Raw genomic sequence first — 18,653 nt, forward strand, 5'->3', positions numbered from 1 at the left:
GCTGGACAACACAAACACTCAACTGACACAAAACATTGAGTATAATCATGAATTTTTAGGGCACATATGGAAATGTATGCCCATAAAAGGTTAAGTTTGGGGATACTCTAGCCCTCCTTATCTTACACTTTTAAGTTGGCTTTTTTCAGATTCCTATTTAGAGATACATATTTTGCATAAGACCACAGGAAACTGTTCCAGAATATTCCTACAAAAACTGGTTCTCTTCACTAGCTAAAATCTGTTCTGAAAGCAGCAGGAGCAAAAAAATCTCAGGAAATAATTTTTATGCTGCCTATTTTCAAGTCTTTAGTCTCAGTAGATTGGGACCATAGCAACAAAAAATTTCGTGTCTGCTCTGCTGGGTTTGCCTGCTAATGGAGAATTTGTTTCATGTGTAGAAGGGGAACTAAGCTCAAAGGGGCCAGCAGGTGGGTGTATCCAGAGTTCCCAAACTGACATGCTAGAGCATGAGTTACCCAACCAGTTGAATTAAAATTGTAAACAGTTGCAAACAAACTTCTGCAGATGTTACTCATGTATGCTTCACACCCATAATTTGCAACTCAAGTAATGCCAATATTTATGTACTGCAAGTACTTAATTATGTTGCTATGGAATGTAACACTCCTCTAATTCAGGCTCAGGATAAAGAGGTTTCATTCACTTAAAAGCATGGCTCTGCTTGAGACTTTACTCACCTATCAGTGTCCTTGGCTACTGCAAGCAGGCAGTGATTTCAGTCCTTACAGTAAAAGCAGTGTTTAGAACCACTGTTATTCACAAAATCAATGATGTCAGCAATATTTTATCGTGCATACAATCCAAGTTTCATGAACTAGAGTTTAGCATTAGGACACAATGATCAAGTTTTCAAAACTACAACCACGGGTGACAGATCTGCTGAATACAGACTGGTAAAAATACTTGAGCTTTCTGGATCTGCTGAAATTTCATGATAGCACCTGCTGCTTCCTGAGTAACAGAGCTTTTTTCTTGGCAGCTCAGTCTGATGCAGTGCCACAGCTCTGAAAATCACCTAACAAAAAATATTTCATACTGTATTTGCTAGTCCTACAAGAAAAAATAAATGGTGCTGAGACAGAGAAGTAGTTCCAGAGATTTTTTTTGAAGATCATTAGTTATTATCATCAGGTTAATACTTTTAGGGGTTTTTTTTTTCATTCCCAAAATAAGAATTCCCTTAAGATACAACTAAGATAAAAAGCCTATATCTGTATTTTAGGAAGATAATTATAGCAGCTCTAATTACCATCAGAACAAGCTTTACAAGTTTTTTTAGTAACTCCAAGTAACAGCCATACGATTAGAGAAAACTGAAGTTTAAAATCTGAATCTCAGTTACAGGAAGAGCTAGGTCCATTATATCACTAAAGGGTGAAAAAGCTGTTTCATTCTCAACTTTCCCACTTGAATAAAATTTATCCCCAACTGAGAATCTTCTGGAGTTGAAACCATTTATCCTTATCATATGACATTGCTGTAAGGCTTTTTTCTTACCCCATAATTTTATGATACATACATTCAAAATTAATTAAAACCTTTTCACATAAATCTCTGGGATGTCAAGAATAAAAATTAAACAAGAAACACATGAAATGCAATTACAGAATAATATTTGTGGCATTTAAATATTTAAATTTTAAAAAAACTATCTGTATTTAGCAGAACACCCACAGCTGTTTTATGCTGTTAAAATATAAAACTGAAAAAGTTACAGTCAAATTTGCACTTCCTGCACTTCTGTTTCTCAGTGTACTGTAACATGTTCACTGATAAGAAGCTGAATTTTAAAAAATGATTATTTAATCAGCAGAAGCTGAGGAACTTCCATCTCCAAGAAATACTATTTCAATTGTGAAAACACCCTTCCCACTTATCTGACTCCAAACTGTGGAGGGAGGAGCTTCTCATTCTGTCCAAAAGTCAAAGCAACAAATGACACTTCATTTTCAAAGGGCATCACAACTGACAGGACCTACTGGTCAGGCATCCTCCCACATGAAAATACTCCCCAGCACGTTTTAAGAGCTAAGCCAAATTTGTCATCCTTTCTTTAATGAAAAATTGATACATAACAACACAACTGGGGAGATAAATCTTCTGGTTCTGGAAGACCAAAAAAAAAACCAAAAAGCACCTTGAAAAATTACTTCAAGTGAAACTATCATATAACACAAATAATTAGTTACCTTCACGAGGAATTATTAGAATTCCTTGGGAAAAATAATTTTAAAAACTTCTTTGAACAGTTGGACTTATGAGCACATTCTGAACACACATAAAAGACAGTTTCTGTAATACCATGCAACTGCCAGATCTTGCAAAACCTCTGGAACTCCAAGGCAAAGCAGAAATACAAGCTCATTTCCCTCTTTCTCCTCCTAGAGCAGTTGTGGGTTGCAATGATGGTGAGACAGGGACTGCTGCCATCAGGTAACACAACCAAGTTATGCAAAAAGCTCATGAGAAGTCCTCAAGCATTGGAAATGGCTGTCCTGAGCATTAGGGTCATAAAAGCTTCATTTAATGGAGATTACATGGATCCCCCTATTGCAAACTTTTACTTGGTGGCTACACTCCATTTTTGCTGTATGCACATTTTTAAAAACCTCAAAATACTGAGTACCCATAATGACAGACAAACCACGTTTCTCTAAGATCAAGAAAATGAATAAACTCTTTTCATGCTATGAAAGGGGAAATTCATGCTGAATATTACACAGTTGGGCAAGATTGGCATGGGATTGGAGGCTACTTTTTTTTCAAGTAAAAGAAAATCTCACTCTACAAAATGCTATAAATGCACTTACCCTTATAAAGACTACACCAACACCCAATTTAAAGTTTTAAGAAAAGTTCTACCTTATTATATGATAGATATTTCTTGGGACAGCAAACAAAATAGACCAAAAGAATCCCCCCCAAACACCAACAAACCACAAAGTAAAATACACAGAAGTTAGTGATGCTCTGCTTTAAAAATGATCTCCAAGGAATGCATCTCTGTTACAAGTCTGGTTCTCCATAGCAGTAATGTGAACCTGAAAATTGAACCTTCCAGTAATGAATACAAAAGTATTGCACTTGAATATTTTACTTTTCAGAAAAAACATTAAAGCCTAACACATGATCTCAAAAAGCCCTGTTGCATATCTAAGAAGAAACATCAATACTGAGGAGTTCAGTAAAATAAAAACTTTGTTTTGGTCTCAGCATCATTACTCACCCGCTTTGGCCCACTAAAAATCTTCCTGGTGTTTTCCTTAGATTTATCACCTTGCTTATTTGTGGATTTCTTATTGCCTTCAAGCACACCAGATGCATCCTCTGAAAACTCCAGATCTGTTAAAGGTAAATATAGACATGAAACAACCATTTTAAAAGCTGCTAGAGCATTTCTTGCATCTGACAATTCCACATGTACAGCTTCTGACATTACATAACGAACAATCAATATTCACCAGAAAAATCAGCCTTAATGCCAAGCACAGTCCTGGATGCAGCTCAGGCTTGCTGACTGGATTGCAGTAATACATAGAAGCATCACAAGGTGCACAATCAGGAATATTACAGCACCTCTTGCCCACTGGGTAAGCTGCAGGCTACTGCTTCCCATCCCATCCTCCTGCAAACCCCAGGGTCCCTTTCACAGGAGCTTACTAATGGCTGGCTTACTGCTCCAACCCTGAGCAGCAGAGGAATTAAGCAGGAGATGGGGCTCTTCAAAACTGTGAGATTAAGGGATTTAGAAGAACACACTACAATTACAGAACAGAAGAATTGATCTTGCTTCACTTCTCATGAAGGCAGCCTGTTTATATTTGCTTATTCTGCTGTAAACAGGGAAAAAAATACGGTGATTGGCTCAGGAAAGAGTCAGCTAGAAGGAACTGCTGACATGGCCTTTCAAATGGATTTGATACTTGCATTACCACGGATTCCAGTACCCCATCCTGGACTGTGAATCAGCAATTCACTCATCAAATTCGATTTTTGTCCTTAGTTTTTTTTCTAAACTTGTGTTGCTTTATTTGAAGCACTGTCCCTCAGAGACAAGGGGAGGGGTTTACTCAGCACAAACCAGAAGTAACCACAAATTTCAAGATGGAAATAAAGACAGGCACAGAGAGGCACTGTTTCATCCAACAATCTGTTTAGAAAACCAATCTATTCCTGAAAAGCTGCTGCTGTTTGAAAAGTACACTGCAAGAACACAAGCAGGTAGGATGGGTTACTCTAATCCCAAGCACACGGGACCAGCCAAGCTGGTCAAGAAGGCAAGCAAAGGCAAAGCAGGCAACCACATTTCTAATGGCCTTTTCAAGGATACAAAACTTGTCTGAGGAATAGAACTATTCTTAAAATAAAGCTCCAAAGTTTCCCAAATGGCAGTAAATTTCAGCAGGCTTGCAGCACAAGACTGGCAGGATGCCTGCTGCAAGGCACCTCCTGGAACCAGCCTCTCACTGCTTCATTCCATCCCACTGGTTTTCCGTGTGGCTGTGTCAGGTGAGCACAAGAGCCTACAAACACAGCATCAACAGCCACTCTGAAAACAACTCACTTTAACAGATGTGGGCTAAAACCAGCGTAACTGAGGAAAAGTACTACAGAACAATTTCCATTAACTTAAATAACACAAAACTACTTCCAAATTTATGTAAAAGACAACTTAGTTCTTGCTGAAGTCAATTTAAGGAGTAATATCAAATTGCTTTGATATAGATCCTTATAAATCCTGAAATATTTCTGTAGAGGTCAGGCCCTGAATGCAGTTCTCAAAGAAAGCCAAACCAAAAGAACTGGACCCTGATACTGTACATTAAAAGCTAAAAAGTAATTTACTTGACCACAGCCAGTACAAATACGCAAAGTCATTCTAGAAATACAAAAAACTTCACCCACCAAATGAGAACAGCAACTTGTGCCCTGTGCTACAACTTGGACCTGGCATTGCCTTCAATAATGATTAACAATGCTCTGGGATCAACTAAGTCACAATTTTAACACCTTAAATTTCCTTGTTTGAATTCTACTCCTATGCGATTCTAAACTATCCCATCTAAATTAGCTGATTTTAAATTCAAATAAACTTCTTGATAAAAAAAATTCAACTCCTACTTACCACAGGATAATTCTGCATTTTCTGACGTTGCTAGCACATCAAACACTTAGTAGCTTTGTAAGATTACCTGGAATGCTTCGATTTGAGCAGTGCTTTTAGAGGCCTTCTAGGTACTCTTAAAGCACTCTGCATACATTATCTTAGCAGACTTTCAAATCTAAACTAAATAGGATTAGGGGGACAAGTCTTCTGTTAACATTAACTGAGCGAGGAAAACACTCGAGTAGTTTGGTAAGCAGTGACCACACTGAAACTTGATTTCACTGCCTCTCTCCTGTACAGCTTTTTGGAGGGGTTTTTTGCTCCCTCACAGAGAAACTGGACATATTACCTTTTTTCTCAGTATGGGAGCATGGAAGGCCTTTTTTCCTCTGTCTAACCATTTTTAAGGCACTTATAATCTTCAAGATAATTTGCCTTTCTTGGAAAGATGTGGAAAGAATTGGAAAGATGTTCAAAGACCCACTAAGGCAACAACCACAGTAAATTTCCTGGGGAACAGCAACGGAGTTTTTGCTTTAGTGTCTCAGGGCAATTCTGCACAAGGTTTTGAAACTCAAACAGGACTCTGCCTTTGAGGACTTTGATGTAGTTTTAACTGGCTTAAAATATTTACCCAATGAAGGTGACTTAAAAAAAAATAAATAAAATAGGGCAAGTTGGCTCACCAGAACTGAGCTGAGTGCTAGATGCTGATATACAAAAGCTACATTACCTAAAAAGATTATAGGAATCTCATCTTGATCACTGAAAGGAAAAATCAATCGATGACACAAAGGTTAAGCTGCATATCAGAACTGATTTACAAAGCAAAAGACTGAGCTGCAAGACAGATCTCTCTTGGATACAACTCCCCATTGACAGTCAAGCCAGTCACTTTCTTGCAGTATTAAAAGCTTCTCCTCACTGGAGTCCTCTGGCTACTGAAATGACAAAAGCAGAGTTTCAAACCTAGGGAAGTCTCACCAGTACTTTTAGCCCCTGGCATTCTGACAGAATCCAGCTGGGAGGCTCACAAGCCAAAGGGGCCTTTGCTTCACTGGGCTGCTACAGAGGAATCTGAGAGAATTTTAGATTGCAATGGCAAAACAAAAAGTAAACTTTTACTAGAAACTCAACAATTCAGCAAAAATCTAAGGCTAATAAAGTTATGAAGTACTTTTATTAAAAAGTGTGGTAACAGCATCTAGGAATTTAAAAGGTGGAGCTTTTTTTCAGAGGTGGGAATTTTATTTACGTGGCTTTTGTTTGAGGGTTTTTTTTGTGTTTTTAACTACTTCAGCAGAAAAGACTACCATAGAAGTGAGTAACAGAAGATATTTTTCAATGAAAGACAGTCTAACCAAAACTGAATTTATCTGTTTTACCATCTTCCTGCACTAACAATATTGTTCCTGTAGTCTTTGCACTTTCTTAAATTTCATTTGTCAAAATGTACTGTTAAACTTACTTTCCCTCTGTGAACTACTAGACTGGAAGAAGTCTTTATAATGTTCCATTATAAAATCTTCATCAGATGTTTTAAATTAAGGTTCTAAAATCTGTTTCATAAAAATACACCTAGATTATGGCAAGTAACCAAATCAGTATTATGGCAAAGTAATCAAAGCATCAAAAGCATCAAGTTTCTGGAAAAAGTGATTATGCCATGTTACATTCCCTAATCACAGAACACCAAAATCAGTCTTGGGGTTTTCCAGGGCTGAAATTCAGAGAGGCAGTTAGGCATTTCACCTGTCAACCTGGAACAGGATTGGATTTTTATCTGGGCATTTATTCATTAGAACAAAGAAAGAACAGCACATACAGAACTCAGGTAGCATTAGCACCTCTCAGTATTGTTCAACATTTCAGGACAGAATTTTATTGTGCAAGATGTTCTGAAATCTGTTTCTCATGCTTGGAGTCCAAGCTGGCATTTTTCATGGATGCAGAAGTCACATTTTTCCAGTATGCAAAGACAATACCTCAGAGCAATGTTCCATTTTACTGCAACTTCAGGCTTAGATCCAGAAGTTATTGAGAAATTCTAAGGCTCAGCATCACTGTATTTAAGGACTCTTATCATGGTTGTTCTGAGCAATCATGATGCTCAAAATCTGCAAAGGTCTGAGAGAAAACAGCGTGGACTTCAGCAAGGAGTCCCACAAATTTTAGGGCAGCATCAGACTCCCTATTTTCATAATCTGTACTATAGGGCATCACCCTTTCAAATTTCAGAAAAAAAACCTGCAAATCAAATCTTACCTGCCAACAGCAGCACAAAACAAGAATCAAATGAGCAAAGGAGATGCAAAATAAAGGGGAAGCATCTCCCAGCAGAGCGACTGAGAGGCAGCTCTTACCTGAAGTGGAGAAGCACACTGAAAACTAAGGAAACATAAATTTACATTCCCCTGTGCCATGGAAATCTATTAGGAAAATATTTCTGATAAAACATCTGTGATACCTGGGAGTATAAAGGCCTGCTTGGGGGAATGCAGTGCCAAATGCAAAGTGTGGATATTTTGAGACTTCTGAGGACAGCAGCTGAAAGGATTATTTGATGGGTCAGCATCTCAGCTGCATTAACTGTATTTTCTCCTGGAATAAATGGCTGAACAAAAAGTCATTAAAGACAGGGACTAAGAGTACTTCCCAGGCAGCCCTGTAAGATAAATCCATTTTCTAAAGACGCTGGAACCCAAGTGTCTCATCATAAGTAAATTTTATGAAAACAAATAATGGTTTTTTTTGTTTGAAAACATAATCTTCTTGTACAACATCAGTATTCATTTGTTCCTTTCAAATCCATAAAAAAAACCCTAGTGGTGACATTTAGTTTGATTAAAAGGCTTACAGAAAATTCTGATTTTAGAAACAACTATAATTAGAACAGAGAAATGAACATTTTTTCCTCTGAAATTTTATTTCTGGATTATATTAGCAGAAGCTATTTGTAGGAAAAAACCCCCAGCTTCTCCAGCATTTGCAAAGCTAGATTGAAACCCTCTCTTCCTATCACAATGAAATACATCTGGCCAAAGTCTTAAAATGTCTCAACTTCAGTGAGTTGATAAAACTTTTAATGCTCCGTAGAACAGTGGCAGTGTTTTGATTATTTATTCCAACACAAGTGATTCTCTGGCATTAGACTTTTTCAAAACAGAAGAGCTAAAAGCAACCTTCCACCAAAGGTATTCCTTTTGTTCTCCACCAGCACACAGGACCCAACCAACCACCAAGCAAGTCTCATTTTGCAAGGGACTGTAACCACCAGAACTTGCTCAGCAGCTGCCACATCCACAGTTTAACTCATGTATATGTGTGTGAGCACACACACACCCTGCTCCCCAAGCTGCACAGAAGGAGATACCTAAAAACTGAAAACAAGAGCAGAAATAAATATGCAGAGGCTCTCCCAAAGCCAGTTATCTAACTGGCACCCCATGGGTCCCCACGGCCTCTCCCTCGGGTCATGAATCCTCAGATAAGATGGAGCCTGAGAAAGGTCCAAACTGCCTACAGACACATTCAAAACCAGAAAAAGATATTTCCCATTTCTTAAGAGCTACTTAATTGTGTGCACTGAGCTCTGCACTTGTGGGCTGATCTGGAGGCTCTGTGGGAGGATACCTGCCTTCCAGGCACAGATGCTTATGCTCAACACACCAAAAAGGTACCAATCTTCTGCTGGAAAAGAAAAAAACCCTCTACCCCTGGCAAGAGATCAAGGGGTACAAAGTACACTTCAAGAGAGATATGAAACTCCAGACAGGACCACAGGAGAAGTAAGTTTAGCTGTTAAGATTTCAACTTAGTTTAACTGTTAAGTTTCCAAATCAGTGGTATTGTTGGACAAATTCCTAGGTACACTGCAAAAAGAACAAATAATTGAAGTCAATTAAAATTAATAGTTACCCATGTATTCCAAAAGAGTTCTACTGACCTGTATTAGTGCTGAGCTGGCTATCCTGGGAACAGTTTTCATTGCCATCAGAGGTTGACTGTAGTGAAGCAGATGGTACAGTTCTACTTCGCTTTTTGTTGGCCTTCCTTTCTGCTACCTGCCACTCTTCATCTTCGTCCTCGCTTTCACTTAAGTCATCAAACCCAAAGTACTTGATTTTGTAATTGGAACTCCCAGAACTTCTAGAGGCGCCTTCATCTCCCCCTCCCTCGTCTTGATCGTCAAACCCAAAAAACTCTAATTTGACATCCTTCTTGGATTTGGTATTGCTTGGTCGGAACCTGGTTGTAGTTTTTGTGGTGGCCATGTCTGCCTTTTTCCTTAAGCGCCCGGCTTCGCCCAGGTCAGTGGGGGCTGCTGAGGTGAACTCATCCATGCGCTCCATGGTGTCCTGGATGGTGACATTGCAAACTGACAAGCAAGATGGGTGCAGAACAGTGTAGTCTCTAGTCCGTCCAACCGTCCCTCTAAAACTGGTCCCACTACTTAAAGAACCTTTTTTTCCTGCGTTCACACCGTCATTATTTGACTCATTGTTTGCTTTGGATAAAGACTGACTAGTGCCATCCATGAGCTTGTCAAAATTTGTTGCCCCCTGCAGTTTTGCTTTGTTGGATCGACAATATGTCCTACAGTTGCTTGGCCTAGGAATAGTTTGCACAAGTTCTTCACTAATGGCTTCCTTTGGATTTTCACTATCTTCTTTATCACACTCCTCATCCTTGCTCTTCACCTCTGAGAGATGTTCATTGTCAAAAGCTAATACATACTCTCCAGTTCTGGTGTCTTCAGTTTCATCCTCCCAGTCATACAAGTGAGTTCTTAGTGGCCCCTTGGTCTGAGATGTTTCTGATGAAGAATCTGCTGTTTTTCCCACATGGGAGTCCCAAGAATCAGGCAAGTCCTTGGCTTCAGTGTTGCATCCAGAAGTGTCTGTGGTCTCAGCATTGGTTTTGTTACTGTCTCCAGCATTATCATAGATGAAATGACTGTTCCCATTATCTTCTTTCAAGGTCTGGATTTTATCTAAAAAAAAAAAAAAAGATATATTTATTACTAAAATGGAATATTAAAAAAAAAAGTCTCCCACGTTCATAACTTTGGAAAGTTACAATATAACAAAAAATATTCAGTGATCATTGACAAAAAAACATTAGAGGTCTTTTCCACCTAGTTTATACTTTTTAAGCCCTCCATTTTAAAGGTTTTGCTATAATAAAGTCTTGCAATTTCTACTAAAAAAACAACTTTGAAGTGTCACTCTGAAAATACGTGCATCATGTAAAAGACAGTGGTAAACCCTAAATACAACCACTTATTTACCAAAGCAAATTACACAAAAGAAAAGAGAAACTGTGGTGAAATTTTCAGAAAAGACAATTACTGAAGTTTGACAAAGAAGTGACTGACGGTAAATAACTAGAGATAAAGAACAACTACAAATTGTCTATTATGTAAGGAAATAATTTCCTTCTTGTACCCTGAATAAAACAGCAAACAGCTTCAACTGTCATTTTGTTCTGTTGCTCTAAATGAAAATATTTGAACTTAAAAAAGAAATATAAAAACGCAGTTCCTATCACAAATTTTAATTTCATGACTTTTGAAATTCAGGTTTATGCAATGAATTTCTGCATCTCTGAAGAAGGGCTGCTCTCACTTCTCCAACCCACAGCCACACTCACATCCTACACTGTCAGGGAGAACAAGTTCCACTATAAGAAGTCAGTTTCTGTAAGGTTTGTTTCCAGCCAACCAGCACCCACACAACAGCAATGTCAGGAAAAATAATGCAAGTACTAAGTCTTCCACCTGCTGTCCTCTAAACTGGTAGGGAAACCATTCCCTTTGTCTTCCCTGAATACCAACAAAAGCATGGTGGGTTTGGTACCAGAGTTTCATGATGATTGCATCTGCCATCCTCTGCTGACATCACACACGCAGAGACCCAGCAATGTAAGAGGGCTATTTCCATGAAATAAGAATTTCTTGGAAATTTCTGAGAGTATCAGCAAGCACAGGAACCCAGGTGCCTGCCGTTACTGCTGGCACTGAAATGGCTGCCTGGGCCAGGAGAAGCAAGATAAGAAGTCTGACAATGCAGAAAACCCTGGTGCACAGAAGAGTAGCACGTGATGGGATCAACTGAATAATGCACAGAAGCAACTGGGACAGGGCCAAGTGACAACTGAAATGCTGGAAGAGAACGTGCTTAGAACGCACGTGCAGAACACTACAGTGAAAAAAGGGGCTCCACTGGCAGAATGCAACCCGAGGTTCACATTTTTTAGGCATCAAAGGCTTCCTAAACTCACCAGTAAAATGAAGGCCAAAGCATCTCTTTAGCACTACTCCTGACCACAGTAAATTCTATTAGCTTCCATTTACCCAAGTGGCACAGAAGTTCCACAGCACTGACCAGAAGGTTTCAACTCCTGATGAGGGAAATGAGCATCAGCACCATTCCAGTGAATTTGGCTCACATGTTTTCAAATTAAAATGGCATCATCTAAATGCCATCCTTGCACATATGTTTCATAGAAGAATTTTAAGGTACTGAAAATTCTAGTAGAAGAAATGGCTACCAAATCCAGTTTTGCAGGAAATTGGTTTAATCCCTGCTAGAAGTCCTCAGAGAAGCAGGACAAGTAACATCTGACAAACTGCATCTAAGTTTTCTGGAGTCCTGCTGAGATCTGTCACAGAAGTTATACATACTCAGCTAGAAATAAAAAAAAAAGCATTCACTGAGTACATGAAATGCAAAACTCAAAACTAAATTCCTCAAAGAACAAGGAACCCTAACCCTGCCATCTCCATGATAGAATCTTGGTTATTATTTCTCAGTATCAATATGTTATACAAGCAATATTGTTATTCCCCTTTCAATGTCATGCTTGCCATAATCCAAGAGGCACAACCAAAATGAATCTTTCTGTAATCAAGGAGGGGGTTTGACAGTGTACAGTTTGTTCCTTTCTCCCATATGTTTAATATTATTGTGAAGCTGAAGACTACCACAACACTCTAGGCATGAAAAACAGCAAATTAAATTCAAAACATTTTCAGACTTCCTTGCTGAAATACACTATTTTGCAGCCTCACCATGGCTGTTCCATATCTAAGGGAACTTCTTGTTTGTCCTCGTGTAAATGTGATCAAAATCAATGTCTCCAATCAGCTCAGCTGACTAATAAATAACAAATGCATTTTAGCCCAGTCAAACGGCTTTATTGATGCTTGGTTTACTATGCTCCCAAGAAATGTCACAAGGCAAAGAGCACTAACAGCTCTTTATGGTCACAGCAGGACTTGTGTAGCCTTTGTGTAACCCATCACATCAGCAGCTTTGGAACTTGAGGTCTGAGAAGATTCTGTAAGTATCAACAAAGTGTTGCATCTCAATTTTACCTTTCAGTTCCTAATTTAATACAGCGCACCAAGGTACTCCTACACAGCAAAAAAGCGGCATTAATCTCCCCGTTGTTCTGGGGCACCAAAATTTTAAAAACACACACAGTACTTCAAAGGTCTTAGTAACTGCACCAGGGAGGTTTTTCCATCTCCAATAATAAGCAAGGTTGATGGAAAATAGAACCAGTGAACTCTTCAGTGTACACCAGGTAGAAAGTTTGGCTTTAAAACTGGATCATCACAATGCATTACTGGCAAACTGAGCAGTGACATTTAGAGGAATACTTTCTCTACAGATCCTTTGTCAAGCCACTGTTCTCATCTCATCAGTGGGTCGATAGCTGTCAGCCTGAACTTTCAATACCAGAAAGCACTGCTAATCACTTCCTAATTGCCCAAAGGGGTACAGGAACTGCAATTCCAATAACCCTGATTTTTAAAATTACAGTATTTATTGGCAGCAACTACTACAGCAGAAGCCAGCATGACATTAGGAAAAAAAAAATGAGAAAAGGAACTAACTGTGAATTTTTAAATATTCTGTAGTCCAAGAGAGACATGGAACTTCTCCTCCTATTTTTAACTGCAATTAGGCTCTTTTGGGGCTCAAATACCAAATAACTCTCTCAAGTAATTTAAAATCAGCAATAGCACAACTCCCTTCTCCAAGTACCAACACTATACACCTAGGAACCATATCAATGTTCTGTGGTAATCATGATTTATTTTCTTTTTAGATCACTAAAAGTTGCTTTATTTCATGCACTAGTTTATGTCACTTAACAAGACAGATATCTTCAGCATTGCTGATGAATTTTTAAAAAAAGCCAAACTTCCACTCTTTCCCATAAAATGACATGTTTTCACACACACACAGATGCATATTACTAGATCTGTAAAACTATATTTAAGTGATGATGATTATTGTTCCAAGTAACCTTAGTCAAATTACCACTAGAGTAAAAATTTCAATTTCAGACAATGCAAGATAGTAAATTTACATAAGGCAATAAAGTTTACACTCTTCTATAATATATAGATACATGCAAACACTCAAACAGCAGGAATGCTACAGAGCTGTCAAAAGCCCACTGCTTTTTCAGTAACAAACCTGAAAACATGTAAGAAATATACATCTATACTTAAGTGGAGTAGACTAGATGTATACAAAAATAACATTCTGTTCTTATCTTGTTTTTAAAAAACACTAAGTACTCATTAGATGGAACAAATGTTATCCTATACATTCAACAACAAATGCCTCATGACTACCACAGGTAGCCAGTGGTACTACCTCCTCCTTTTTCATATTCATTGGACAAAATGAAGAATTCAACTCTAGAATTAAAAAACTCCACTTTTTTAAAAAAAATAAAAGAGAAATTAATTATTTTAGAGATAAGAAACCTACATCCTTCAGCTCAACATCCGACAATTCTGACATGAAAATGTCTCACATTTCAACATCATTTGTTCTTTAAGTACCTATAACAGTAAAAGTTTGACAGAGGAAAGACTGAAGTTTGGAGAAAGATAAACTCTCTCCACCAAATAGTGAAGCCATGAGTTAACAATTCATACCTTGATTCTTCAGGTACAGCACATACAAAAATGGAATCCAAAACAAAGTAATTTAGGAAATCAAACTCTTCTGGACAAGAACACCAAGCAACCATAGTCCATCTGTCCTCCAGCCTAGTCCCCGTTTCACTTTCCTTCACTTCCATTTAACTTACAAGGCTAAGTGACTGGGGCTCCAAGTCTGCAAACATCATTTTCAGCTCCCTAAAAACCAAATCATCATTAACAGTCTAAGACTAACTGCCAACAGTCAAACACTACGTGTCTTAGTTAACTATTCAGTGGTAGAGCTGCAGAACCTTATTTGCTATTTTTATGTTACTCGGAGCACAGAGCAGGACCTTGTGCTGTGAGAACAAGGCCTCCTGCTGTAAATTTCCACCCTGAACAGATGCAGGGCTCACAGGGCAAAGCTGCCCCACAACCCCACCATGGTCCCCTGCAGCCTCCTCTAGAGCAGGCTGTGCTGGGCAGGGACAGTGCCTGCTGTGGATCACGCACGGTGACATGTGCCAGCTCCATGTGCCGCCTCGGCCACCACTGCTGCCTTCCCAGGGATTAGGGACCCAGCTAAAACCTCATCTGCCTTGCCACCATGCAGGCAGCAGGGAGGCAGGAGCACAGATGGCGCCTGAAACAGCACTGTGTCTTTGAGATCTCTCTTTACCACACCAAATTTGATGAAAATCAGTTGAACAGCACAAGTGTTAGAAGAAAACTGAACACAAATGGACAAACAATATTACTCCTGGTATTATCATATATGCACAATAAATGCTCACTTTTCCCTGTGTTCTCATGGACAAGTTGCCAGTGTTACATGCTAGCTCTACTAACTTGAACTTTGGGTTAGTGTTCTCTCTTAATTAAAGCCAAGCAAAGCCTGTAGCCAATCCTCCATGCTACAAACAAAAGGCATATGGCCTCTATAGCCTTTGCAGCATGAAACCTTATTCTCCTTCAGTGAGTGCTGTGTAAGTAGCTGTGCAAACCTTCACTTTAATAATGAGAGAAACGTGATTACTATTAATAATAAACAAATCAACAAATGCACTATGTTTCTTTTAGTATTAGCCACAATTCACTGCAAGTATTAAAGGTAGTCAGAAGCAATGAAATCCTGAGAGCAGGCAGGTGGCATGATGCCAGTTTTACATTGCTCTTGGTCTCTCTTCCAATAGACACCAAGACATGGCAGCAAGAAACAAACATCAAGAATTGTATGCAGGGCCCTCAGAGCCCTCCAGCTTCTGAGGGCACATACAATTAACAGGCTACAGCTCAGGAGCAGATCCCTGACACAGGATGGAGGAACAGGCTGTTAAGCTCATTATGAGCTACTGCTCTGCCTGATGTCCCTGAGCACTTGGAAACATTTATTGTGGCACCATTACACCATGACCAATGTTCTCGAGCATAAAGCTACATCACTGCACTCTGCAACTTACAGCTGACCAGCTAAAGGAAAGGTGCTTATATCACACCCCTCATTTTCAGGGAGAGCCCATCTGAGACACACAGCATCATCTCTGCTTTGGTCAGAAAACCAGGAACTGCAGAGAAGTCATGCTTCTTCCCAAATGAGAAAACAAATTTCATTATGCACTGGAAAAGTTTTGACTGGTAAGGAGAAAAGGTTGCAGACTAAACTCCTTGATTCATTTTCTGTCTATGACTGAAGAATTGGAAAAGTCAGAAAAAAAGCCCATGGAAACAAAATACATAATTTCTGAAATGGGCAAAATTTACTTGAATTAAGTATCCATTAATGACTATGATATCTTGGAAAGCAGTGCCTGTTAGTAGGTATGAACAGAAGAGAGGAAAATTTGACTCCCAAGACCAGTTTCATGGTTGACAATCTCTAAAATAGCTAAAACTATAGAAGCACATCCACAGCTATGATTACAAATTCTTAAGTAATTGAATTCCCAACAAGTCTGGGTGGGAATATTGACTCTTTACAGATGTTTCAATTGGCACCTTATTTTGCAGGAAAAAAGTCACGGAAATCCCTGAAGTGGTGAGAATTAATTTACTGCCATGACAGCACTATCTTCCTTAAGAATTGTTTGCTTGTCATGTTTCCTTTTCCAGCACCCTGAAAATCAAAACTCTAAGGCAATTTATATGAATAAAAAATAATTTGTTTCTTACACAGTCATAACTAATGACACTGACTCCATTTCAGTTAGCTATTCTTTTAAACATGAGACAGAAGACACCTCAGACACCTTTTCTGCTCTCAAATCACCTGGATGCATCTGTCAGTCTGGTAACACACTGTTCAGCATCTCCAACAGACCATTATTTTCATTCCCTGAGCCTACCAAACCCTCATGCTGATGCCACAACATCCCTCATTCCCTGGCTCCAGCCTGGGAAAGGCTGAACCCTACCCACAGTGTTATTGCCTCCAACCTTGCACCCCTGTTCCAGCCATAAAAGTAATTCCTCTTATACTTTTTTCCACTGGGAAGATGTGCTACCAGGAGGCATTCTAAGAAGTTGTGTCAAACTGGTACACCTGGCAGCCAGTGTACAACTTTCTAAAATGTCCTTGAATTTTTAAATGGAAGTGGAATTTCACAGGGGTGCAGGCTGACGTGGCCACCTTCCCTCTTGTGCAGAAAATATTCACTGAACTAATCCCTTGCCTTTAGCTCAGGCAATATTTTTAATGGTATGACAAGATGGCTTTTGAAGTAACAATTGTCTTACCCCCTTTTTCTAGTTCTTTGGCTAGCAATCACTGGGTATTCTGCTCTCTCTCATCTTTCATTGCACCTGACACCTCTGCATCTCTCAATACCACCTTCAAATCATGCTGTACATGCATACCTGGCCAAACCAGGCACAGTGAGCTCAGCACAACTGCCTCCCCAGCAAACCTTCAGGGGGAAAAACAACGGGCAGAAGAGCTGCTACACACTATACTTGGTTGTAAAAGAGTTGTCAGAGCCTGACATGTGCTCACCTCTCATGGAAGTCCAATCAAAGAGACTCACTCCTCCTCACTCCAAGCTCAGAAGGGCACGTGTTGCTCAGAGCAGCAAGAGAAAACCAGAAATAAGCAACTACCACATGTCATGGGCAACATGAGGGGCTCACACACACCAGAAATACCTGTTTTCATCAACTTTCTAGGGTGAGCTGCTATGGAAAAAATTACAGCATAGCCCAACACAGAAACATTAACAATTGTCAAAACTAATGTATACTTAGGCTAAGTCAGTCTGAATTGAGACAGTACTCATGAATATGCGGAAATTTTTTAATAAATGCAGCAGCAGTTTCTTAAATGAAAATATGATCTAGGTTTGAAATTGAAGAACATTTTCCATCCCATTAGTAAGACCACAGCAGTTTGAGTGTGAAATAGCTTCCTTACCTACTGGTTTCTGCTTGCCTGCATGCTTTGGCCCATTTGAGAGGTATGTACCTTAACAGGGTTTCTTTTCCTTCCACAAGCACTGACCAACTGTTTTTAATACAAAGTTTTTTCCACTTTTTAACCATGAAAACTAAAAAGTTAAAAGTATGATCTTTTCAAAACTGTTCATTGTACAAGGCCATGAAGAAAGAATTATTTTAAAAGTATGGATTGCAAAATTTACTGTTCTATAGGAAAGGAGATTTCTAGATTAACAGGAAAAGTTCCATGTACTCTGTACACAGACATACATAGCATGGACTGCCCTGTCGTTAGGAAAAATGTTGCAGAAATCAGATTCTCTCCTAAACACTGGGGTATTTTTCTGTATTGCCATTTTAGCAAACAAGTATAAACACTGAGATTTAAACAGAATTTCAACCATTTCAGACTTTTGAAAAACACCCCAGCAAAAAACCAACAAGACACTGCTAAAGAAGTAGCAGATAAAAAAAAGAGAACAATAATCACATCAGTTTCAAGGGCTACTGATACAGCAACAAAACTGTGTGTGTAAGGGGCTATCTTCAAAAGGGGAAACAACAAAAAACAGCTAAAGAAGAGAGGACCTGTGGATAAACCCCAGCTACCCCCACACCCATCATAACTAGTACCATACAAACAAATCTCAAAACACTGAAGTTCCCTGGGCACACATTTTCTGGCAGACCCTTCCCCTTCTCTGCTATCAGTTTCTTAATGTTTTGACCCAACCAGAGCACAGCTGCAGTTCTTTTTAATCATGGCTCCTGCCAGCTGTCTCCTAAGACTGCCAAATGCTCAGGCCTCATTCAGGTTCCCCCAGCTCTGCTCCATTTTTGGATGGAAAATGACTAAACTGAAATTCTCTCACAAAGTAAATATTACTCTCAAAAACCTCTGCAGAGGAAGTAAGATATTACTCTGGCCTAACTATTATTTTCCATGTCTATGTCAGTGTTAGACACAAAACAGAAGTTTAAAAACAATTGAAAAGGAATGCCCTGACCAATCTGGTGGTCAAACACAATTATGTAACAAAGCTGCACTTGGGAAGTTGAAACTCAACTCTAAAGATAGGGCTCCCCACCCACACAAGCAGGATGCAGAGGCTTTGCACAGAGTCACTAAGGTACCACCAGGATAGT

General features: G+C 39.1%; 1 protein-coding gene across 5 annotated transcripts in view; it reads right to left on the bottom strand.

Annotated features, from left to right (window-relative positions):
* Positions 1–18,653, bottom strand: part of WAPL (WAPL cohesin release factor) — a 133,363-nt gene that overhangs the window by 35,252 nt on the left and 79,458 nt on the right. For all 5 annotated transcript variants that reach the window (XM_064430071.1, XM_064430074.1, XM_064430069.1 and 2 more), the window contains 2 exons: positions 9,078–10,124; positions 3,251–3,366 (listed from right to left, as the gene is read on the bottom strand). In XM_064430071.1, coding sequence (XP_064286141.1) covers positions 3,251–3,366; positions 9,078–10,124 — 1,163 coding nt within the window. The remainder of the gene's footprint in view (positions 1–3,250; positions 3,367–9,077; positions 10,125–18,653) is intronic.

The sequence above is a fragment of the Passer domesticus genome, chromosome 8 (genome assembly GCF_036417665.1).
Source record: "Passer domesticus isolate bPasDom1 chromosome 8, bPasDom1.hap1, whole genome shotgun sequence".
Classification (NCBI taxonomy): Eukaryota; Metazoa; Chordata; class Aves; order Passeriformes; family Passeridae; genus Passer; species Passer domesticus.